This window comes from Schistocerca gregaria, chromosome 3 (genome assembly GCF_023897955.1).
Source record: "Schistocerca gregaria isolate iqSchGreg1 chromosome 3, iqSchGreg1.2, whole genome shotgun sequence".
Lineage (NCBI taxonomy): Eukaryota > Metazoa > Arthropoda > Insecta > Orthoptera > Acrididae > Schistocerca > Schistocerca gregaria.
The window spans coordinates 881,695,165-881,720,233 of record NC_064922.1 but is presented as its reverse complement, the minus strand read 5'-3'; the positions used below and the strand labels follow the sequence as shown (position 1 = coordinate 881,720,233).

The 25,069-nt window shown below is 40.0% G+C and overlaps 1 protein-coding gene across 4 annotated transcripts in view; it reads left to right on the top strand.

The window, feature by feature from the left end:
- LOC126355033 (putative leucine-rich repeat-containing protein DDB_G0290503) overlaps positions 1-25,069 on the top strand; it is a 512,513-nt gene that overhangs the window by 269,100 nt on the left and 218,344 nt on the right. For all 4 annotated transcript variants that reach the window (XM_050005182.1, XM_050005180.1, XM_050005181.1 and 1 more), the window contains one exon: positions 15,081-15,212. In XM_050005182.1, coding sequence (XP_049861139.1) covers positions 15,081-15,212 — 132 coding nt within the window. The remainder of the gene's footprint in view (positions 1-15,080; positions 15,213-25,069) is intronic.

Here is a 25,069-nt window from a genome sequence, read left to right as displayed (position 1 = left end):
CCCTGTATTTTAACCCTATAAACTTCATAATTTTGAAGAGAGCATTCCAGTCAGCATTGTCAAAAGCTTTCTCTATATGTACAAATGTTAGAAATGTAGGTTTGCCTCTCCTTTACCTATCTTCTAAGATAAGTCATAGGTTCAGTATTACCTTGCATGTTCCTGCACGTCTCTAGAATCCAAATTGATTTTCCCTGAGGTCAACTTCTACTGGTTTTACCATTCTTTTTTAAAGCATTCATGTGCGCATTTTGCAGCTATGACTTATTAAACTGTTAGTTTGCTAATTTTGAAATCTGTCAGCAACTGCTTTCTTTGGAATTATAATTATTACACTCCTAAATTCTGTGGGTATTTCGCCTGGCTCACCCAAGGCTATCAGTAGTTCTGACAGAATGTTGTCTAGTCCAAGGACCTTGTTTTGACTTAGGTCTTTCAGTACTCTGTCAAATTCTTCTTGCAGAATCACACCTCCCATCTCATCTTTGTCTACATCCCAAATTATTGGAACCCATAATGCACATTGAAACTCTTGCCCTGCAGGAACTTGAGCAACATGCACAACGCCACCTCAAAAAGTTCTCCATCCTGCTCACTTCTCTCTCCTGCCTTGGAGTACCACTATCCGTCACCTCTACAATACCCTCCAAAACTCCCTCCCACCACCACACAGAATCCACAACCTAAACAGACCCGCAACACAGTCATAAACCTTCCCTCTAGAAGCCTTAGCCCCACAGAAATGTCAGTTCTTTCCAAAGGTCTCACCTTTTGCCCCACTCCCAAATTCAGTTATGCAGGACTTGTTACAGACCTTCTCTCATTCTCCCGGCCCCTACAGTGGAAACATTTTTTCACCACTAACCCTACCAGTCAGACTTAACCAAAGACCAATATTGAACCTTGCCTAACTGAGTTCACTCATCCATCCAACCATGATCCACCCCCACTGCCTCCAAACTACCCCCTATTAACTTTCCAGAATTTCTTAACTTTAAACCTTGCCTCACCATCATTCCCCAAATCCTTCAACATGCAGACTAACCTTACATCCACAGAAAGAACCACAGTACACCATCTAAAAGCTGATCCCGACCTAATAATGTTATCTGTGGACAAAGGCTCCACCACTGTTGTTCTGAACTACAAGGATTACTTGGCTGTCAGATACTTCCACCTACAAACCTTACCACTGTGACCCCATTCCAGTAATCCAGTAGGATCTCCTTAGGCCAGTCCCAGAACCTCCCCCCTGAGTCCATCTCTCTACTCACCCCTACCACTCCCTGCACTCCTAATTTCTGCATGCTTCCTAAAGTCCATAAACCTAATGACCCAGGATGCTACATTGTGGCCAACTACTGTCTCCACTGAGAGAATCTCTACTCTCATAGACCAACACCTTCAACTTATTACCCAGATCCTATCCTCCTATGTAAAAGATACCAACCATTTCCTCCATTGACTCTCCACAGTTCTGTCCCTTCACTACATGGTGCCCTGCTCATCACTGCACCTCTCTATACACTAACACTCCTAATGCCCATGGCCTTACTGCTATTGAACACTACCTTTCCCAACGCCCCATGGATTCCAAACCAACAACCTCCTTCCTAGTCGCCATGACCAATTATATCCCCGCCCACAATTCCTTCTCCTTCGGAGACATTACCTACAAACAAATCCAGAGTAGGGCCATGGGTGCCCACACGGTACCATCTTATGCCAAACTATTCATGAGCCATCTAAGAGGAATCCTTCCTAAAAATCCAGAATCCTAAACCCCTCACCTTATTCGGATTCATTGATGACATCTTTGGAAGGTCAGGACACCCTATTCACATACCTCCACAACATAAACAACTTCTCCCCCATTTGCTTCACCTGGTACTACTCAACCCAACAAGCTACCTTCCTAGATGTTGACCTCCACCTCAAAGATGGCTACATCAGTACCTCCATCCATATCAAACCTACTAACCACCAGCAATACGTCCACTTTGATAGCTACCATCCATTCCATACCAAGAAGTACCTTCCATACTTCCATACAGCCTTGCCACCCATGGTTGTCGTGTCTGCAGTGACGAGCAGTCCCTCTCGAAATATTCTGAGGGTCTCACTAAAGCCTTCACTGACTGTCATTATCTTCCCAACCTTGTAAAAAAAAAAAAAAAAAAAAAAAAAAAAATTCTGTGCCTTATCTTGCCAGTCCCCCCCCCCCAAAGTTCCACAGACTGGCAATACAGGAGCATTCCCCTCATAACCCAGTACCATCCAGGACTGAAGCAACTGAATTACATTCTCTGCAAGGGTTTTGATTACTTCTCATCATGCCCTGAAATGAGAAATGTCCTGCCCACTATCCTTCCCACCCCTCCCACAGTGATATTTCGCCATCCACTGAACCTACACAATATACTCATCTATCCTTACACAATCCTTGCTTACCTCTTGGCTCATACCCCTGTAGTAGACATAGATGCAAGACCTGTCCCATACATCCTCCCACTACCACCTACTCCAGTCCGGTCACTAACGTCACCTGTCCCCCCTCAAAGGCAGGGCTATCTGTGAAACCAGTCACGTGATCTACAAGCTAACCTGCAACCACTGTGCTGCATTGTATGTAAGCATGACAACCAGCAAGCTGTCTGTCCACATGAATGGCACCGACAAACTGTGGCCAAGAAATATGTGGACCACCCTGTTGCTGAACATACTACCAAATATGATGCCCTCATTTCAGTGACTGCTTCACAGCCTGTGCCATATGAATTCTTCCCACGAACACAAGCTTTTCTAAATTGCAAAGGTGGGAATTTTCCCTGCAATGTTCCCATAGCCCTCCTGGCCTCAACCCTCAGTAGTCACTGTCCTTACCCCTTCCAGCCCCTTCCCTGCTTCCATTCCAGCACTACACAGTCATCTTTCCACAACCACATCCAGTCTTTTTGTTTATTTATCTCCTTTTCCACTACTCCCCTCCCCCTCCCAACCTCTTCCCTGCCCTCTGCCTAACCTGCAGCACTTCACGGTCCACCACCCCCACCATACTATTCCTCCCCCTCCCAGCTCCTGCCTCCTCCCCACCCAGTGTGGCTTTAGTTGCCTGAGACTGCAGTTGCATGTGTGAGTTGCATTTGTGTGTGTGTGTGTGTGTGTGTGTGTGTGTGTGTGTGTGTGTGTGTGTGTATGCATATGTGTGTCTATTGTTGATGAAGGCCATTGGCTTTGAGATTAGATCCCTGTTGAGGAGATCCTCGTGGATGTGGAACATGTCACTTTTTTTTTTTAAGCTTAAATAACAATACTAATAGTATGAATATATACAATATATCATTTGTTTCTATTAAAAAATTCGTCATTGGAGTAGAAGGAGTTGGCCACTAGTAAGTCTTTCAGGCTCCTTTTAAACTGTTCTATATTTCTAACTAAATTTTTTACGTTTTCTGGCAAATTTTTGAAGATGAGTGTTCCTGAGTAGTGGACCCCTTTTTGAACTATTAAGTCCTTGTGCAGATCTTTTTTGTTCCTGGTATTGTATGTATGAACTGAGCTGTTTGATGGAAAAAAGAGATATATTATTTAGCACAAATTTCATTAAGGAGTAAATATACTGAGAGGCAGTAGTTAGTATACCCAGTTTTTTGAAGAGGTTTCTACAAGGCATCCGTGAAATTACTCCACAGTTACCCCAAAATATTATACCATATGACATTATGGAATGAAAGTAGGCAAAGTATGCAAGCTTTTTCACTTTTATGTCGCCTGTGTCTGCTAACACTCGAATTTCAAATACAGATTTGTTAAGGCGTTTCTGCAGTTCTGTGGTGTGCTCCTCCCAACTGAATTTATTATCAAGTTGTAATCCCAGGAATTTAAGACTGCCAACCTCTTCTATCTGCTCTTCTTCGTACTTTATGCATATGCTGGATGGAAACCTCTTACAGGTTCTGAATTGCATATAGTGAGTCTTCTTGAAGTTTAATGTCAGTGAGTTGGCTTTAAACCATTTATTAAGCTGAAGCTGGAAGCTTTGAGTGTGAAAGTCTTTTTGTTGTGCCTATCTCTGACTCAGTTTCTCCTCTATATACCTATATGATGAGCAGCAACTTTCCTCCTCATAATACTGTAACAGAAGAGTAACTTTAACAGTAAAAACCCCCTAAGTCAAAGGAGCTGTTTTTAATGACTTGTTACCAAATGAAGTTAAGATATTAACAGTTTTTAAAAAGTGAGTCAATCAGTGACTTATCCAAAAATGTCCTTATAACTTGAATTTATCATGAATTAATGATGTAATAAGAAATAATGTAAACAAAAAAATGTAATTGTAAAAACTTGATACTTAGTTGAAAATACACATGCATGTAAAATTACGTGTTACGAGCAAAAACTTGAAATTGAAAGTACTGTGTTTTTTCAGTGTGTTATTGGCCATATTCGCAGGCAATGCTGTAAATTCCAGGTAAATTCAGTTTAAGTGGGTCCCTCACAGAGCTAAACTACTCTTTTGTCTTTGCCAGTGGTTAGAAGATGGTTTTTGCAGAGGATATTTCAAGAAGGCTTGCAATTTTGGCTGAGAGCAGTATCAATGAATGACATTGTGCAGAGGGTTTCAGACTTTTTGTCACTGTTGGGGCAGAGGTCGATTTTCCTACCCAGTCTGGACAAGTACAGAGGGTGGGTATGCTAGTCACTGGGAGCTCCAATGTTAGGTGGGTGATGCAGCCCCTCAGGGAGATAGCAGGCAACACGAGAAAGAACTCCAGTGTACATTCAGTATGTTTGCTGGGAGATCTCATCCATGATGTGGAGGAGGCTCTGCCAGCAGCTATTGAGTGTACTGCATATAGTGGCACATGTCAGCATGAATGACACCTGCCACTTAGATTCTGAGGCCATCCTTAGCTTCTTTAGGCAGCTGGCTATTTTGGTGAAGGCAACTATCAATGCACATGGGGTGCAGGCTAAGCTGTCTATTTGTAGCATCATACCCAGGGTTGATTGCAGTTCTCTGGTTTGGAGCAGAGTGGAAGGTCTAAACCAGAAGCTCAGACAGCTCTGCGATGGTATCAGATGCTAACTTCTTGACCTCTGCTATCGGGTGCAGAATTTTAGGGTTCCCCTTAATAGGTCAGGCGTGCACTATATGCAGGAAGTGGCTACTATGAAAGGAGAGTATGTGTGGCCTGCACATGGGACTTTTTTAGGTTAGAGGACCCCTCCCTTGGGAGCAAACACGATTTGCCTGTTAAATCACCCACATCAACCTCAGAGAATCTTGGTCCTCAGAGATCAGAGATAGAAAAGACATCAATGACAACAAAATCCTAAGTTAAGACCAAAATGTTTATCGTAAGGATAGGTTTGTTGCCAATGGTGGCGGCATGTTTATTGCAGTAAAAAATATAGATATAATCTAGTGAGGTTATCACGGATTCCGAATGTGAATTATTCTGGGTGAAACTGAGTGTCAAAGAATGGTCAAAAATGGTGATCAGATGCTTTTATAGACCACCTGGGTCAAGATCTATAGTTGTAGTGTGCTTCAGACAGAGCTTGCAGAATATCATTAGTAATTTTCCTGATCATACATTGCAATAGGGGGTAACTTCAACTTGCCAGGTATAGATTAGGAGTGTTATGCCATCAAAACTGGTGCCAGAGACAGGTAATCGTGTGGCATTGTTCTGGATGTCCAAAAATTACCTTGGGCAGATAGTTAGAGAACCAACTCGTGAGGGTAATGTCTTAGATCTCCTGGCAACAAACAGACCTGAACTTATCGAATCAGTCAACGTAGAGGAAGGTATCAGTGATTATAAGGCTGTGACAGCATCTATGACGATGGGTCCTAAAAGGAATGTTAAGAAAGGTAGGAAGATATACTTGCTCGGCAAGGGTGACAGGATACAAATTTCAGAATATCTCAGCAGTCAGTATCAAATATTCGGTGATGAGGATGAACATGTGGAGAGCAAATGGAAGAAATTCAAATGCATTGTTCAATATTCCCTAGACGACTATGTTGCAAATAAGGTTTTAAGGGATGGGAAAGATCCTCCATGGTTTAATAGCTGTGTTAGAAAAGCACTACATAAACAAAGAGCACTTCATCTCAGATTCAAGAAAAGCGCTACATAAACAAAGAGCACTTCATCTCAGATTCAAGCGGAGTAAAAACCTAACTGATAAACAAAAACTGAACAAAGTGAAAATGAGCATATGAAGAGCTATGAGAGAAGTGTTCAATGATTTCAAAAGTAAGATGTTGTCAACTGACCTGAGTAAAAACACTAAGAGATTTTGGTCATATGTAAACTCAGTAAATGGGTCAAAATCATATATTCATTCTCTCAGTGATCACACCGGCACTGAAATGGAAGATAACAGGGAAAAGGCTGAAATACTGAATTCGGTCTTCTGAAGTAGTTCCACCGCAGAAGATCATAACACTGTCCCTCCTCTGTTCCTCCATGAGATCCACAGCACAGTGGACAGTAGCACTTAGGCTGATCCCATATTCCTTGATTTCAGTAAGGCATTTGACACCATCCCACATTGCCGTTTATTGAAAACAATATGAGCTTACAGAGTATCAAAGCAGACCTGTGATTGAATTCAAGACTTTCTTGCAGATAGAACTCAACACGTCACTCTTAACAGAAGTACCACAGGGAAGTGTGGTAGGACCATTGCTGTTCACAGTATATATAAATGATCTAGTAGAAAGCGTCGGATGCTCTTTAAGGCTACTCGCAGATGATGCAGTTATTTATACCAAAGTAGCAACATCAGAAAATAGTAATAATTTACAGAACGACCTGCAGAGAATTGATGAATGTGCAGACTCTGGCAGTTGACCCTGAACCTTAATAAATGTAACATATTACGCACACATAGGAAAAGAAATCCACTACTCTACAGCTACACTATTGATGACAGATAGCTGGGGACAGTGTCTGCCATAAAATATCTAGGTGTAACTATCCAGAGTGACCTTAAGTGGAATGAGCATATAAAGCAGATATTGGGAAAAGCAGACACAAGACTCAGATTCATCGGAAGAATCTTAAGGAAATGTAACTCGTCCATAAAAGAAGTGGCTTGTTAAGTGCTTGTTCACCAAGTTCTTGAGTATTGTTCATTTATCTGGGATCCCTATGAGGTGGGACTGATAGAAGAGATTGAGAAGATCCAACACTTGAGCGGTGCGTTTTGCCACAGGATCGTTAAGCTGGCGAGAGAGCGTAATGGAGGTGCTAAACAGACTCCACTGGCAGACATGAGAAGAGAGACGTGCATCACAGAGAGATTTGCTACTGAAATTTTGGGACAACACTTTTCAAGAGCCGGCCAGTGTGGCCGAGCGGTTCTAAGGACTTCAGTCTGGAACCACGCGACTGCGACGGTCGCAGGTTCGAATTCATCTCCGGGCGTGGATGTGTGTGATGTCCTTAGGTTAGTTATATTTAAGTAGGTCTAAGTTCTACGGGACTGATGACCTCAGATAGTGCTTAGAGCCATTTGAAGTTTCCGGGAGGAGTCAGACAACATATTACTTCCCCACACAAACATCTCACATTTTGACCATGAGGAGAAAATTTGAGAAATTAGAGCTTACTGAAAATCGTTCTTCCCACACACTATTTGCGAGTGGAACAGAATTGAAGGGATCAGATAGTGGTCCCGAAGGTACCCTATGCCACACACCATTAGGTGACTTGCAGAGCATGATGTAGATGTAGATATCACTCAAAACTTGTGGAAATTTTGTCTTACTTCTGGAGCTTGTTCACTTTTAATGAACACTGAGGTGTGAGAGGGGGCAAGTGCAGAAGTTCCATCTTCCTCAGTGCTGACAAATGATGCTGATCATCTACTACATGTAGCAGAAATGTGACACCCAGGTAATATGGTTTTGTGGAAGCACTTTTTTACATGGTCATTCATGTTCACATGTGGCACTTCAAATAATATGAAATTAAATTAAGTTGGATCTCATACAGATTTTCAATGAATAAGAGAGGAATACCATTTAAAATATTTATTAATCTCTTATATCACAAATAATATGTACTACTTGTAATAAACTGAACGTGGAGAATAGTAAGAGTCCAAAAAAGAAAACAAAAATTCATAATCAAATCAAACTTTGACACCAAATCAGACTTCAGAATCACTATTAGTCAGTTTTTAAATTTACGTTCTGATGAAAGATCACCTACAAGTTTCAGCCATAACATAGGAGAATTATTTCACTTACCATATACCAGTAGGTTTTTTGTTTACTTGTAAGTATTACACCTGTATTTGCATACCATCAGTGGAATGTGTATCACCGTCTGGAAACTCCTGACCTAGTGTACGACGTGATTTCTTCATTATTAGTATGTCCAAGAAAGGCAGTCAACCCTTTTCATGTGTAATTCCATAATGAGAGCAGTGGTCTGCTGCATGCTGTTAAGTTGTCCAGAAACTCTTCCATTGCCTGTCTGCCATGCTCCCATACCACAAATGTATGTCTGAAAAGACTCCTTGGTACTGCTGTTTCAGTGGCAAATAGTGAAAATTCTTGAACATGCTCTAATGATCAGTCATTTCAATTGAAATGGAGAGCTTTATGAACAGGTCGATGGAGCAGTGGCTATGGGATATCTACTGGCTCCTCGGATCGCAAATTTCTACCTGAAATACTTTGAGGATGTGGCTCTTCTACATGCAATACTTTGAGGACGTGGCCTTTCAAACTGCTCACCAGAAACTGTAGCAGTTCTGCTATGTCAAAGATACATTTGTAGCATGGGAGCATGGCAGACAGGCACGCTATGGGTTTCTGGACCACCATAAAAGCATCCATCAGATCATTGCTTTCGCAATGGAGAGAGGAAATTAGTAGTCTCCCTTTCTTGGATATAATAATAAAGAGCAAGGATGTTCGCACATTAGGCCATTCAGTACATAGGAAGAAGACCCATACTGATCTCTACCTTCATGCAATGAGTTGGCACCATCCACTATAATGGCATACAGTGCTGGCCATCCTGGTACAACAGGCACATGTTATGTGTAATAAAGAAAACCTCCCATCCCAACCGAACTACAACAGCTGAAGTAAGTGACCAGGAAAAATAGCTAAGTGAAGCACAGATTCAGGGCATTTAAGAAGAGAAAGGTACAGCAAACGAGGAAGAGGAGGAAGAAGGCAGGAAACTTCCTTTCCTTCACTGCATGTGACTGCTCACAACCAAAACTGCAAAGCTTCTGAAAAGGCCAACATAATCTGGGATTTACAGTGTCTCCTGCAAATGTGGCCAACAATACATTGGGAAAATGCAGCAATGTATTTCAAAAACCTGCAAGGAGCACATCAGGCATGTGTAACAGGGACATGCAGAGAATTCAAGCATAGCAGAAAATAAAATCAAGAAAGACAGTGCCTTTGACTTTCAGAACACTGAAGTGCTATGTTGAGCAACTGGCTATTGGTATAGTATCATAAAAGAATCCTTTGAAATGTGGCTTCATCAGAATCTGGTAAACAGCGATAAAGAAGGCCAACTGAGTGCAGCATGGAATCCCACATTAACGACAACGACAAGAGCACACCAGAATGATCCATCTCATGAGATGCAGCTGAAATACCCAGACAAAGTTGCAAACGTGCACCCGCTATAAACACCGCAGAAACCTCAACCCCCCCTCCGTGCCTGCTGGCTGGGTAGTACCAAGCTGCCGATAGCTAGATGGAGGGGGCTGCACCAATAGTATAAATATTATAGCGTCCACAATATCTCAACACTTCGCCAGAAGATGATGAGTATGACACTCTTCATAAGGTCACAGTATTTTAACACTGTCACCCTGCTGGAAAACTGAGAGTTTCTCATAGCAGTGTATGCCAAGAGAGTCTAAATTCACAAAAGTCTGCTTCATTAGCCATTCCTAACTCTAATATGTGTATCAAATAGGTCCTCCTTTTTCCAGTATATAGACAGCTAATAGTGGTCTGTGTAAAGTTAAAATGCTTTGAAGTATTAGATAACACCAGTAGTTGAGTAGTATAGAAGGAGCAGCGCTGGCTTTTTACAAAGTAGCTGTTTTTCTCCTAGCATACATATAAAAAGTAATCTAAAAGGAATTATCTGTTTGAGTGGCTTAGCACGAGTCATAATTTGTTGTCAGCTTACTTGCCGCCCTTTAGTCTTCAGGTAGAGCACAAGACTCCAACTCTGGGGGTGTCCTGCATTCGATGTAGGATAGGCATAGGAATCCTATCTCTATTCTAGTCCATCCTGTGGGCAGGCACAGGTCCATTCATCCTGCTATCAAACTGAGCAATGGAGAGCTTTCTGGGTATAAAAGGTGGCTGGGGTAAAGGGCTCACCCCACTCCCCCTCATAGTGCCACAGCACATGAGAGGCTGCACTCCACCTGCAGCCAGCCCAGAAACCCACTCACACGTTGAGCACCACAAACTTTACCTATACATCACAGAAGTAGCTTGCTTCTGGCTCTTAATATGTAACTTGACTCATTCCACATCACTGAGGGTCATCCTTCATTATGGGATTGATGGAAAACGGTGTGTGAGTAAATGAATAAAGTACATTGCATTGTTAGCTCTGAACTAGATGATAATGCCTTGCACCAGTCAAAATGTTTTGTTGACCCATCTCCAAACAGTTTCAGATCACCTGCAAACTTAATAGTAGCACTGCTCAAAATGTTTGCTTGATTGTCAGTTTTAGGTAAGATGATGCCATATGTCACTTAGAATGGTCACAAGCTACGACATGGACTTTCCTGTCCAGAATCTGAAAGCACACACATACATTCAGGTTTCAGTACCTTATAGGTCAAACATATGCAGTGCATTACTTATTAAGAAACAGGTTTTCACACAAACAGATATTTTCAATTCTTGGGTAAGTTACTCTTTGCACTTTCTTCTGCATTCTAAAATCTTTGCTGAAAGGAGATAACAAATTTGAATATTTAGTGCATGCCCAGAATGAATAAACCACACAATGTAGCAATTTAGCATGGCAAACTACCACTTTTCAACTAACGGGGATTTCACATGATCCTGAAGAAGATCCCAACAGAGGAATTGAAACATTAACTGTGAAAGAATTAATTTGAAGAGGTATGTGACATGACTAACAACCTAGAACATTTTATCTTCAGTACTAGTCCTGTTAAAAATGTTGTCAAATTGTAGCCACAGTCAATGCATGCACATTTCAGTTGCTGATCCAGTCATCACCTGCTATTTGTAGACAAGGGGTTGAAGTCATTGGGTAGTCTATGAAGATGTTACTGGATAAGGAAGTGATTCCATAGATTTTCCCAGCATTTTATGTGTTATGCATTTCATGGATATGCTGCTGGATATGATCGTCTTCTCTACATGATATTTTGACGATTCATCTGGCATCTTCAGGTGCGATCGCTGAGTACACAGTTGTGCCAGAACTGAATGAACATCAGAAATGGGAGCTCCTTCATACACCGAGTCCAGGCCACTGTACCTGCATGAGAAGCGGAAGAGCTGCCCCCTGTGAAGCAAAGAATTGCAGCACCACTGGCAGTAGAAACTGGCAAAAGTAATAAGTCGCAATTTAAGATGTAGTGGGTTGAAAACCAGACCGCTGTTGTTTTATATCAGATAAAATAGGGTTCCATATCTTGCTTAAAGGGAAGCCTTTATTTTTATTGGTACAATGGTGCCTTGGGACATAATGTATCTATAAACCTGCACATACGGACCATTAATCTTCATTCTACAAGCTGTCATCTGCCACATCAGCACATTGGGAGTTCTACATACATTAGTCAAGAGAGCTTATACCATCTCTAATTCCAAAAATTTAAATAGGAACTAGAGCTGTCTTCAAGCGCAATGGATATACCAATCATCAAATTAATTGTGCTTATCAATTTGGACCATCAAGTTAACCAGTGCCAGATACTAGTAAATCTGCTACCCCTTGCTTGAAAACTTTCTTAAAAAATTTATGGAATTCTCAGGAAATATGATATTAAAAGTGTCCTTTTGTCTGGCCAAGACTAGAGCCCTTTTTGGTTCTGTTAAAGATGATTTGGGCTTGAGAAATCCTAGAGTTTATAAAATTCTCTGTCATTGTGGAAAGGCCTATATTGGACAGACTATTTGCATTATTCATGACCGATGTGTGGAACATCAGCATCACATATGTTTGCGCCAGTCTTAAAAATCTGCCATCACCAAACATTCTCTCAATGAAGGGCATAACGTGCCGTTTAAAGAGACACAAAATTATTGCTGTGGCTTTTCATTACTGGGGTTGTGTGCTCAAGGAATCCATCAAAATATGATAACCTGATGACATTATCAATAGAGATAAAGGTTTCCCTTTAAGCAAGATATGGAACCCTGATTTATCTGATAGAAAACAACAAGTCTTGTTTTTTGACCCGCTACATCTTAATTTACAACTTATAACTTTTGCCAATTTCTACCACTGGCGGCACTGCAATTTTTTGTTTCACAGGGGGGAGCTCTTCCATTTCTACCACAGGTGCAGTGGCCTGGACCTTGGGTATAAAGGGGCTGCCATTTCTCATGTTCATTCAGTGCCAGTGTGATTGTGTGTTCAGCAATCGCACCTGAAGATGGTTTGTTGTGAAGACTATCATACCTGGCAGCATACCCATAGTGGTTATAGTGTCATAAGGAGGAATTATTGATAAATTATTATTCGGTTATTTACTGGTCTCACAATGAACTTGCTCTGCTCCTTGCTATACCACTTTGTGTGGTTCTTTACAGTTAAGTTGATTTCATATTATCTCCTTCCAAAAGTCCATTTGTCATTTCTTCACAATATTCCTTCTGTTTCCAGAATGAAATTTGCACCCTGCAGCAGAATGTGTGCTGATATGAATGTTGTTGTTGTTGTGGTCTTCAGTCCTGAGACTGGTTTGATGCAGCTCTCCATGCTACTCTATCCTGTGCAAGCTTCTTGATCTCCCAGAACCCACTGCAACCTACATCCTTCCATTTCCATAATATTGTCCTCAAGTACATCGCCCTTGTATAGACCCTCTATATACTCCTTCCACCTTTCTGCTTTCCCTTCTTTGCTTAGAACTGGGTTTCCATCTGAGCTCTTGATGTTCATACAAGTGGTTCTCTTATCTCCAAAGGTCACTTTAATTTTCCTGTAGGCAGTATCTATCTTACCCCTAGTGAGATAAGCCTCTACATCCTTACATTTGTCCTCTAGCCATCCCTGCTTAGCCATTTTGCACTTCCTGTCGATCTCATTTTTTAGACGTCTGTATTCCTTTTTGCCTGCTTCATTTACTGCATTTTTATATTTTCTCCTTTCATCAATTAAATTCAATATTTCTTCTGTTACCCAAGGATTTCTTCTAGCCCTCGTCTTTTTACCTACTTGATCCTCTGCTGCCTTCACTACTTCATCCCTCAAAGCTACCCATTCTTCTTCTACTGTATTTCTTTCCCCCATCCCTGTCAATTGCTTCCTTATGCTCTCCCTGAAACTCTGTACAACCTCTGGTTCTTTTAGTTTATCCATGTCCCATCTCCTTAAATTCCCACATTTTTGCAGTTTCCTCAGTTTTAATCTACAGGTCATAGCCAATAGATTGTGATCAGAGTCCACATCTGCCCCTGGAAATGTCTTACAGTTTAAAACCTGGTTCCTAAATCTCTGTCTTATCATTATATAATCTATCTGATACTTTTTAGTATCTCCAGGATTTTTCCATGATATGAATATCCTGGCATATTAAAACTGTGTGCCAGACCGAGACTCAAACTTGGGACCTTTGCCTTTCGCGGGCAAGTGCTCTACCTACTAAACTACCCAAGCATGACTCACAACCCATCCTCGCAACTTTAATTCTGCCAGTACTTTGTCTCCTAACTTCCAAACCTCACAGAAGCTCTTGTGTGAACCATGCAGGGCCCTAGTTCGAATCTCAGTCCGGCACACAGATTTAACATGCCAGGAAGTTTCCTTTCTTCTGTTGTTCTGCCTTACTGTATCTCCTTTGATCTGTAGTTATTAACTGTCTGAAAAACTTTCAGCCTTCCTTTCTCCCCTGTTTCCATTCCATTCTCTACTATCTCTTTTCCTGTTCTAGATTTTTTTAGCTCTTAGTACTCTGATCACAATGTTACTTAGACCTAAGTTAAATTCTGGTGCCAAACATAAACACATATATTCTTTATCTATAGTCCGAACCTTAGTTTCCAAGTCCCTAAACAACTGTTAACAATAAATAAATTTTAACTAATGACACTTTTTTGGTTCTTGTGGATCACGTTCTTTTCCAGTGTTGTCAATACTTCACAGAGATGTCTTCTCCACACTATATAATGCTCTGTGTTGCTTCATAGTTATCCCATTACTTTATAATAATTCATATATCTCTTTGGAATTTGGCATGAGTCATCATACACAAAATTTGGTGCCTTTTTCACATGCCACCACGTATAATCGTACTGTCACAGGAGATGTATTGGGAATAATTGTTTGTATCCTAATGTTAAACTAAGTGAAATGATTGTAGGGAATTGTTTAAAAGTTCGTTATATTTACTGTACTTTTATTGGAAATTCAGCAAAGTCCCAAATTGATCCATGCATCAGTTTCATATTTTGTGATGGTAGGCACCACACTTATACACACTGTATTATCACTAATAGAACCCTTATTATTTATTTCAATTGCAGAATATGTAAGACATGCACAAATTAGTAGAAAAGGCATGCACAAAGTGTAGTATACAGAACATGTCCTAACTCAAGTTTACAGTCTAGAAACCCATCAAATTTGAGGAATAACCAAGTATCCATATCCTAAACTGCTGTAGAGATAACAACTGATGTTTTTGGCTCAGTTCGTCTTGTTAAACATATTACGTGTACCATGAGCAATATGCAATTCAAACACTAAAACTGTTGTTGATTGAAGCACCTCGGTATAAATATGTTAGTGTAGAAATAATTTGCTGTTTGAAAAGTGAATAATCATTAGAAAATTACTCTGATTTCATAGGAAAAGCGATCTGATAAGGTGGAGAATCACTTGCACACCATCCAGACAGACAAAGAGGAAGAAATATATGGAAGTGAACAGTATGAACAACAGAGCACGGCTTCGAGTGATACAGCAGTAAATTTTGATGAGGTATGTGCTAATGAACTCATGGAATACTTATTTCATGAAACACATAGTTACAGATCAGACCAGTAAGTAGTCAGTCCAGTCAATCCAGTATTGTACATTACATGTAAGTTTCCTTTTAAATTTTGTATTGCAATTGCGTTTGTCGCAGTTGTTCTCATTTTTCAGAGTATGGCAGTCTAGACACAAATGAAGTAATATTTCAATTGCTTGAATTAGTAAATTTTTCAATTGAGATGACATGTCTGATATCATTTTGTAAATGAGAAAGAATCATCTAAGTACCTAATTAAAACAAATCCACTTGGCAAACAGCGGCTGAACATGCCCATGAAAGAAGGTTATAATTAGGCAAGCTTTCAGCGCCAGTGGCTCCTTATTCTGACTGGAGGACTGCAGGCGCGGGGGGAGGGGGGGGGGGGGGGTTAAAGTAAAAGGGCTGTAGAGGTCTAGCAACAGGGAAGGGGAAAACTGATTGTTGGGGAGTGCACTAGATGAGATTTAAAAACCAGAGAGCTTAAAGGTGGAAAACAGTATAATATGCAGGACAGAGATTGTTGCTTAAATGTCATGCACATGTTACTAGGAGCGGTTGGGGGGAGGAGGGGGTGAAAAATAAATGGGTAAGACAATGAGATATGTCGAAAACTAAAATGGAGTGAAGAGAGAAGAAGTTACTATGTACAAATGCTGAGACCGAAGAAATTAACGTAAACTGAGGCCAGGTGGGTGGCAAGAACCAATGACATGTTGTAGTGCCGGTTCCCACCTGTGGAATTCTGAGAAACTAATGCCTGGGGGAAGAATCCATAAGGCAAGTGTGGTGAAACAGGCACTGAGGTCATAATTATCATGTTGTAGAGCATGCTCTGCAACAGGATACTGTGTGTTGCTAGTATACACCTCTGCTTATGCCCATTCATCCTAACATGATTTGGTTGTAGTCATGCCGATGTAAAAGGCTGAACAGTGTTGTTTCACAGGTGGCTGTGTTTGATAGTATATGTTGTGCCAGTTGCAAGGCTGGTGTAGGTGATGGTAGGTTGGTGCATAGGGCATGTCTTGCAGCAGATGTGGTCACAGGGGTAGGAGCCATAGGGTAGGGAGATGGGTGCAGAAGGAGCATAGGGTCTGACAAGAATACTTTGGAGATTGGGATAGGCAACAAAAAACTATTCTAAGTTTGGTGGACAATATCTCATACAGAATGGATCTCATTTCAGACTGCTGTTGTAGTAAGTTGTGCCTTGTCAAAGCAGCCTATTAATACATTCCGGACGAGGATAATACTGAGTGACCGGTGGTGTGCTCAGAATTGTTTTTTGGAGGAATCAGTAGCATCAGTATTGGATGTGATGGGCCAGGATATCTGCTTTTGAACTAGGCTGCTGGGGTGATTATGTCTAATGAAGGCAGAGTTGAGAATGGTGGTGTATTTCTGTAAAGAGTCTGCACATGAACAAATATGTTTGCCTCGAATGCCAAAGCAGTATTGGGAGGGTTGTTGTTGTTGTGGTCTTCAGTCCTGAGACTGGTTTGATGCAGCTCTCCATGCTACTCTATCCTGTGCAAGCTTCTTCATCTCCCAGTACTTACTGCAACCTATATCCTTCTGAATCTGCTTAGTGTATTCATCTCTTGGTCTCCCTCTATGATTTTTACCCTCCACGCTGCCATCCAATGCTAAATTTGTGATCCCTTGATGCCTCGAAACATGTCCTACCAACCGGTCCCTTCTTTTTGTCAAGTTGTGCCACAAACACCTCTTCTCCCCAATTCTATTCAATACTTCCTCATTAGTTATGTGATCTACCCATCTAATCTTCAGCATTCTTCTGTAGCACCACATTTCGAAAGCTTCTATTCTCTTCTTGTCCAAACTATTTATCATCCATGTTTGACTTCCATACATGGCTACACTCCATACAAATACTTTCAGAAACGACTTCCTGACACTTAAATCTATACTCGATGTTAACAAATTTGTCTGCTTCAGAAACGCTTTCCTTGCCATTGCCAGTCTACATTTTATATCCTCTCTACTTCGACCATCATCAGTTATTTTACTCCCTAAATAGCAAAACTCCTTTACTACTTTAAGTGTCTCATTTACTAATCTAATTCCCTCAGCATCACCCGATTTAATTTGACTACATTCCATGATCCTCGTTTTGCTTTCGTTGATGTTCATCTTATATCCTCCTTTCAAGACACTGTCCGTTCCGTTCAACTGCTCTTTTAAGTCCTTTGCTGTCTCTGACAGAATTACAATGTCATCGGCGAACCTCAAAGTTTTTATTTCTTCTCCATGAATTTTAATACCTAATCCAAATTTTTCTTTTGTTTCCTTTACTGCTTGCTCAATATACAGATTGAATAACATTGGCGAGAGGCTACAACCCTGTCTCACTCCCTTCCCAACCACTGCTTCCCTTTCATGCCCTTCGACTCTTATAACTGCCATCTGATTTCTGTACAAATTGTAAATAGCCTTATGCTCCCTGTATTTTACCCCTGCTATCTTCAGAATTTGAAAGAGAGTATTCCAGTTAACATTGTCAAAAGCTTTCTCCAAGTCTACAAATGCTAGAAACGTAGGTTTGCCTTTTCTTAATCTTTCTTCTAAGATAAGTCGTAAGGTTTGTACTGCCTCACGTGTTCCAACATATCTACGGAATCCAAAATGATCTTCCCCGAGGTCCGCTTCTACCAGTTTTTCCATTCATCTGTACAGAATTCGCGTTAGTATTTTGCAGCTGTGACTTATTAAACTGATAGTTCGGTCATTTTCACATCTGTCAACACCTGCTTTCTTTGGGATTGGAATTATTATATTCTTCTTGCTCACCAGATGGTAGAGTTTTGTCATGACTGGCTCTCCCAAGGCCGTCAGTAGTTCTAATGTAATGTTGTCTACTCCCGGGGCCTTGTTTTGACTCAGGTCTTTCAGTGCTCTGTCAAACTCGTTCTGCAATATCGTATCTTCCATTTCATCTTCATGTACATCCTCTTCCATTACCATAATACTGTCCTCAAGTACATCGCCCTTGTATAGACCCTGTATATACTCCTTCCACCATTCTGCTTTCCCTTCTTTGCTTAGAACTGGATTTCCATCTGAGCTCTTGATATTCATACAAGTGGTTCTCTTCTCTCCAAAGGTCTCTTTAATTTTTCTGTAGGCAGTATCTATCTTACTCCTAGTGAGATAAGCCTCTACATCCTTACATTTGTCCTCTAGCCATCCCTGCTTAGCCATTTTGCACTTCCTGTCAATCTCATTTTTGAGACGTTTGTATTCCTTCTTGCCTGCTTCATTTACTGCATTTTTATATTTTCTCCTTTCATCAATTAAATTCAATATTTCTTCTGTTACCCACGGATTTCTATTAGCCCTCGTCTTTTTACCTACTTGATCTTCTGCTGCCCTCAGTACTTCATCCCTCAGAGCTACCCATTCTTCTTCTACTGTATTTCTTTCCTCAATTGCTGTCAATTGTTCCCTTATGCTCTCCCTGAAACTCTCTACAACCTCTGGTTCTTTCAGTTTATCCAGGTCCCATCTCCTTAAATTAGCACCTTTTGTACTTTCTTCAGTTTTAAACTACAGTTCATAACCAATAGATTGTGGTCAGAGTCCACATCTGCCCCTGAAAATGTCTTACAATTTAAAACTTGGTTCCTAAATCTCTGTCTTACCATTATATAATCTATCTGATATCTTTTAGTATCTCCAGGATTCTTCCATGAATATAACCTACTTTCATGATTCTTGAACCAAGTATTAGCTTTGATTAAGTTATGCTCTGTGCAAAATTCTACCAGACGGCTTCCTCTTTCATTTCTTCCCCCCAACCCATATTCACCTACTATGTTTCCTTCTCTCCCTTTTTCTACTGACGAATTCCAGTCACCCATGACTATTAAATTTTCATCTCCCTTCACTACCTGAATAATTTCTTTTATCTCATCATACATTTCCTCAATTTCTTCATCATCTGCAGAGCTAGTTGGCTTATAAACTTGTACTACTGTAGTAGGCGTGGGCTTTGTGTCTATCTTGGCCACAATAATGCGTTCACTATGCTGTTGGTAGTAGCTTACCCGCACTCCTATTTTTTTATTCATTATTAAACCTACTCCTGCATTACCCCTATTTCATTTTGTATTTATAACCCTGTATTCAGCTGACCAAAAGTCTTGTTCCTCCTGCCACCGAACTTCACTAATTCCCACTATATCTAACTTTAACCTATCCATTTCCGTTTTTAAATTTTCTAACCTACCTGCCCGATTAAGGGATCTGACATTCCACGCTCCGATCCGTACAACGCCAGTTTTCTTTCTCCTGACAACAACGTCCTCTTGAGTAGTCCACACCCGAAGATCCGAATGGGGGACTATTTTACCTCCGGAATATTTTACCCAAGAGGGCGACATCATAATTTAATCATACAGTAAAGCTGAATGCCCTCGGGAAAAATTACGGCTGTAGTTTCCCCTTGCTTTCAGCTGTTCGCAGTACCAGCACAGCAAGGCCGTTTTGGTTATTGTTACAAGGCCAGATCAGTCAATCATCCAGACTGTTGCCCCTGCAACTACTGAATAGGCTGCTTGCCCCTCTTCAGGAACCACATGTTTGTCTGGCCTCTCAACAGATATCCCTCCATTGTGGTTGCACCTACGGTACGGCCATCTGTATCGCTGAGGCATGCAAGCCTCCCCACCAACGGCAAGGTCCATGGTTCATGGGAGGGTGCGTTAGACATAAAAAAGATGGAAACTGTCAAAAAGTAAGTACTTTTGGTAGTTAGTAGATTTAATGTGTGGTGCAGTATGTAGCCAGTCTTCAGTGAGGATGAGATTAACATCAAGGAAAGTGGCATGGGATTCTGAACAGAACCATGTGAAATTTAATTGGGAGAAGGTATTCAGAGAGTCCAGGAATTTCAACAGGCCAGCCTGTGTAGGTACATGGTGAAAGACCTCTTGGATATAGTAAGTTTAAAATTCATTTTAAAAAAGAAATGAAACAGCGATTTATGATAAGCATTGGCAAAATCATTAATTATGAATGTGCGGTAAGGTGCAGACAAATGAAAAAGAAAAAAAAAATCATTTATTTTTCTTTGTACATTACTTTGTTTTTCACTGTCTAGTATGTAGAAGGATGAATAAGATGTATCGCTTACAAGTATGAATTATTACGAGTGTTATGTATTATACATGCGTATGAATAAGAGAAGACGTAACAACAGTATTAAGTATTTTTATTGAAGTGAAGTGGAGTCAAGTAAGGAGGATTTTCTTCATTTTTTGACATGCACTAGTGTCCTGGAAGTCAGCTGCCTGCATCTATAATTGAAATGTAAGAGAGGAAGTCCGAATAGCCTAAATTCATACAAGCAGAACATTTCAAATAATGCAATTGTATTATCCTTTAAATTTTTTCCATTCATACATGTATATTTTCTTTTTTATTATTATAACACTACTGGCGACCTGAGTGCCATGACTTTAGGGCACCTGTTGTAAGTAGTGTTTGTTAACTATTGATATAGTAAGAAATTTCTATGACATTGTTATTAGGCATAAAAACTAATTGTCTATATTTTCTGTTTGCATGAATCACAGTGGGGAGCATGTAAAGGTGAAAATTTTGGAAAGGAATAACAATTGGATACAGGGTACATGAAATTTTCCGTAGTAAGCTGTTTTGTTTGGCGCAGCAAATGTAGGATGGCTACACAAGTTGCATGCATGGTTACCCTTGGTAGTGCTTCTTTTGGTGTAGATAGAAACCTTTTTCTCATTATCCCCTTCCTTGAATTTTATGGTGGAAAATTTACAGGAATTTTTCAGTGTGATACACACTGTCAGTAAAACATAAAGAATTGTGACACCATAGTCTGTGCATCATAATAGACATAAAACAGGCTTTGACATTGCTTAAATTACAATTATCAAGTGTAATAAGTAGCATATGAAATCTTAAAGTTTTTGTGAAATTTTTATTTTTGCATATTCAAAGAACATGGCAGAAAAATATATGTCCATTGTTGATAGCAGTAGCAAAAACGCAGTCAGCCAAGATGGCGTAGAATTGTGCAACTGAACAATTGAAGTTCAGGAGCCATGCAATGCCTACTGCAGAAGGCTTAAGTAGGTCAGAGATGGTTGTTGCAGGTGTGAAAAATGATACTGACATTCCACAGCAGAATAACCATGATGACAATGTTTACAATTGACAAGACAATGTCACACATCTCCCAGATTGATATACCGCTCATGACTGAAACATAGGAGAGCAATGCAAATATGAATATTGACAATACTTGACAAACATCACTTGTTTACAACACAAACATTAACTTGGAAAGTACAGCTGACAGCAACCACAGCAGTACACTGAAGCACTGCTATAGCAGTTATTATATAGCATAAACACAAAATTTAATAATACAAACACCAATCTCAGTGATTTGAAACATAATATGAACACCAATCTCAGTTATATGAAATGCAATATGATATGAAACAAGATATGAATACCAACATTGATAATTTGATACACACTATCACACAAGATCTAAATATAATGAAACAAGAACAAAAACAAGTATTCAAAGACTTAGCCAAAACTCTTCGCACTGAAATTTTTGAAATTAACAGTAACATTATGGAGTTAAAACAGAAGGTAGACTCTTTTAATGACCGTCATGATCTAGTAGAGCAACAGATAAAGAAAATCAAAGACACAAACACAAATATTTAAGCCACACAAAACCTGTTGTGTTCGACAGTAAGAAAGGTAACCATTGTCGTTAACAAATTAAATAAAGACTATGAAGGTGCACCTCTAGCTGTAGACGAGCTTATTTTAAGGGAAGCAACATTAGAAGTTGACGCAGCATGTGCTAAGAAGGAGAGAGAGAAGATCAGTGAATGTCTAAGTGATATTTTTAGTCACGCTGAAGCAGGTACATTAGATAAGGGTAGTATCATTGCAGAGAAGTAACAGATAGTACATTATACACAGATGTAGTAGAAAAGGCTATTGAGAGAAAAGAAAATGAAATAGTGAAGAAAGTTAACATTAACCTACAAGCTGTAAAAAATAGGATCCACACTCTTTTGGAAGAAAATATTACCGGATCTCAAAATCGCATGATATTACCGGATCTCAAAATCGCATGTAAATAATACAAAGTCTCCAGTGAACAAACCACAACCTGTTGATATTTATCCACAAATTGTTACGAGTCCTACAGGAGGCACCAGTGACAGTTGTAGCGTGCAAAATGTAAACTTACCTACAACTCCAACATCTGAGCAATTACCAACTGCAGTTACAGTTTATGTAGACGACATGCTAACAGCTGCACCCACTGTTCTAACCGAACAAATCAGGATGGTTGAACAGGTACTTCAACAATTTTCAGATTGCAGAGTAACAACCAATTTAAAAAAGTCTAGTTTTGGTAGGGAGCAAGTCAAATTTTTAGGACATATTGTGTCAGAACAAGGTATATTACCTGATATGAAAAAAAAAAAAAAACCTTGATGCCAAACGCAATTGTCCAGCTCAAAGGAATAAAAGACAACTAAAGCTTTAGGACTAGCATCCTTTTTTCATAAATTCCTTTCGCAGCAAGTGATGGACAATGATGCATTACTCAACTTGTTACGAAAAAATAGGCCTTGGTTATGGGACGATAATTGTCAGGAGGACTTTAATAACATTAAGCAGGCATTACTCAATGCAAACATTCTTAGCTACCCTTGACATGTCCAAGGATTTTTGTATATGCACAGATGCCTGATCTCATGCGTTGGGGATGTGCTTGTTCCAGATGCAAGAAGAAGAAGGTAAAGAAGTATCGAAGGTCACCAGTTTTGTTAGTCACACATTATCAGAAGCAGAAATATCTTACTCTGTTTCAGAATTGGAAAGTTTAGCTGTAATATGGGCATTTAAAAAGTTTGCATATTTTTTGTGGGGTAAGAAATCCAAAGTTTACTGTGACCATCAGTCACTGTCATTTCTTTTATCGGGTAAACATTTGCACTGTATATTAGCTAGGTGGTGTCTATATTTACAAGAATTCAATTTTGAGACCATTTATATGAAAGGAAGTCAGAATGTTATTGCAGATGCCTTGTCTAGATTACCGCAAGATTTAGAGGAATTTAGTGAATTAACAGGACGAGATTCAGAAATCAAAACATTATTAATGCAAGTTACAACACAACAGTCTGATTACCATAAGTTTTGTAACCAATTGAGAATTATACATCAGCAAGATCTCAGATACAGTAAAGTCATGCAAAACCATAAGCAAGATGAAGGTGTAAAGGTAAGTAAATGGTATCAGGAGTACAAGGGCATTTTGTTTCATAGGAAACATGAAAAATCTGAACAAAGGTGTGTGTGTATTCCTGAAGCTTATTTCAACGAATTTATAAGACACACACATGAAGTATGGGGACATTATGGAGTAGGAAAATGTACTGAAAAAATTGCAACACTTCGTTATTTTCCAAATTTGAGAAGGCGGGTCCTACAGATATTAAGAAAGTGTGCAATATGTCAAAAATCAAAACAGTCCAATGTGCTACAACCACTACAAAAAAAACCTCTAGATACTATACAATATTTTCTTGAAACATGTCAAAATGTGAGCCATTAAAAATGCAACAGCCACAAATATCAGAAAAAAACTAAGGGGGGGGGGGGGGGGGGGGGGGTGAGTAGGTAAACCAAAGGTTAACTGATTTTTTTTTTTGTCATCAGTCTACTGACTGGTTTGATGCGGCCTGCCACGAATTCCTTTCCTGTGCTAACCTCTTCATCTCAGAGTAGCACTTGCAACCTACGTCCTCAATTATTTGCTTGACGTATTCCAATCTCTGTTTTTCTCTACAGTTTTTGCCCTCTACAGTTCCCTCTAGTAACATGGAATTCATTCCCTCATGTCTTAGCAGATGTCCTATCATCCTGTCCCTTCTCCTTATCAGTGTTTTCCACATATTTCTTTCCTCTCCGATTCTGCGTAGAACCTCCTCATTCCTTACCTTATCAGTCCACCTAATTTTCAACATTCGTCTATAGCACCACATCTCAAATGCTTCAATTCTCTTAGGTTCCGGTTTTCCCACAGTCCATGTTTCACTACCATACAATGCTGTACTCCAGACGTACAGCCTCAGAAATTTCTTCCTCAAATTAAGGCCGGTACTTGATATTAGTAGACTTCTCTTGGCCAGAAATGCCTTTTTTGCCATAGCGAGTCTGCTTTTGATGTCTTCCTTGCTCCGTCCGTAATTGGTTATTTTACTGCCTAGGTAGCAGAATTCCTTAACTTCATTGACTTCATGACCATCAATCCTGATGTTAAGTTTCTCGCTGTTCTCTTTTCTACTACTTCTCATTACCCTCGTCTTTCTCCGATTTACTCTCAAACCATACTGTGTACTCATTAGACTGTTCATTCCGTTCAGCAGATCATTTAATTCTTCTTCACTTTCACTCAGGAAAGCAATGTCATCAGCAAATCGTATCATTGATATCCTTTCACCTTGTATTTTAATTCCACTCCTGAACCTTTCTTTTATTTCCATCATTGCTTCCTTGATGTATAGATTGAAGAGTAGGGGCGAAAGGCTACAGCCTTGTCTTACACTCTTCTTAATACGAGCACTTTGTTCTTGATCGTCCACTCTTATTATTCCCTCTTGGTTGTTGTACATATTGTATATGACCCGTCTCTCCCTATAGCTTGCCCCTACTTTTTTCAGTATCTCGAACAGCTTGCACCATTTTATATTGTCGAACGCTTTTTCCAGGTCATCAAATCCTA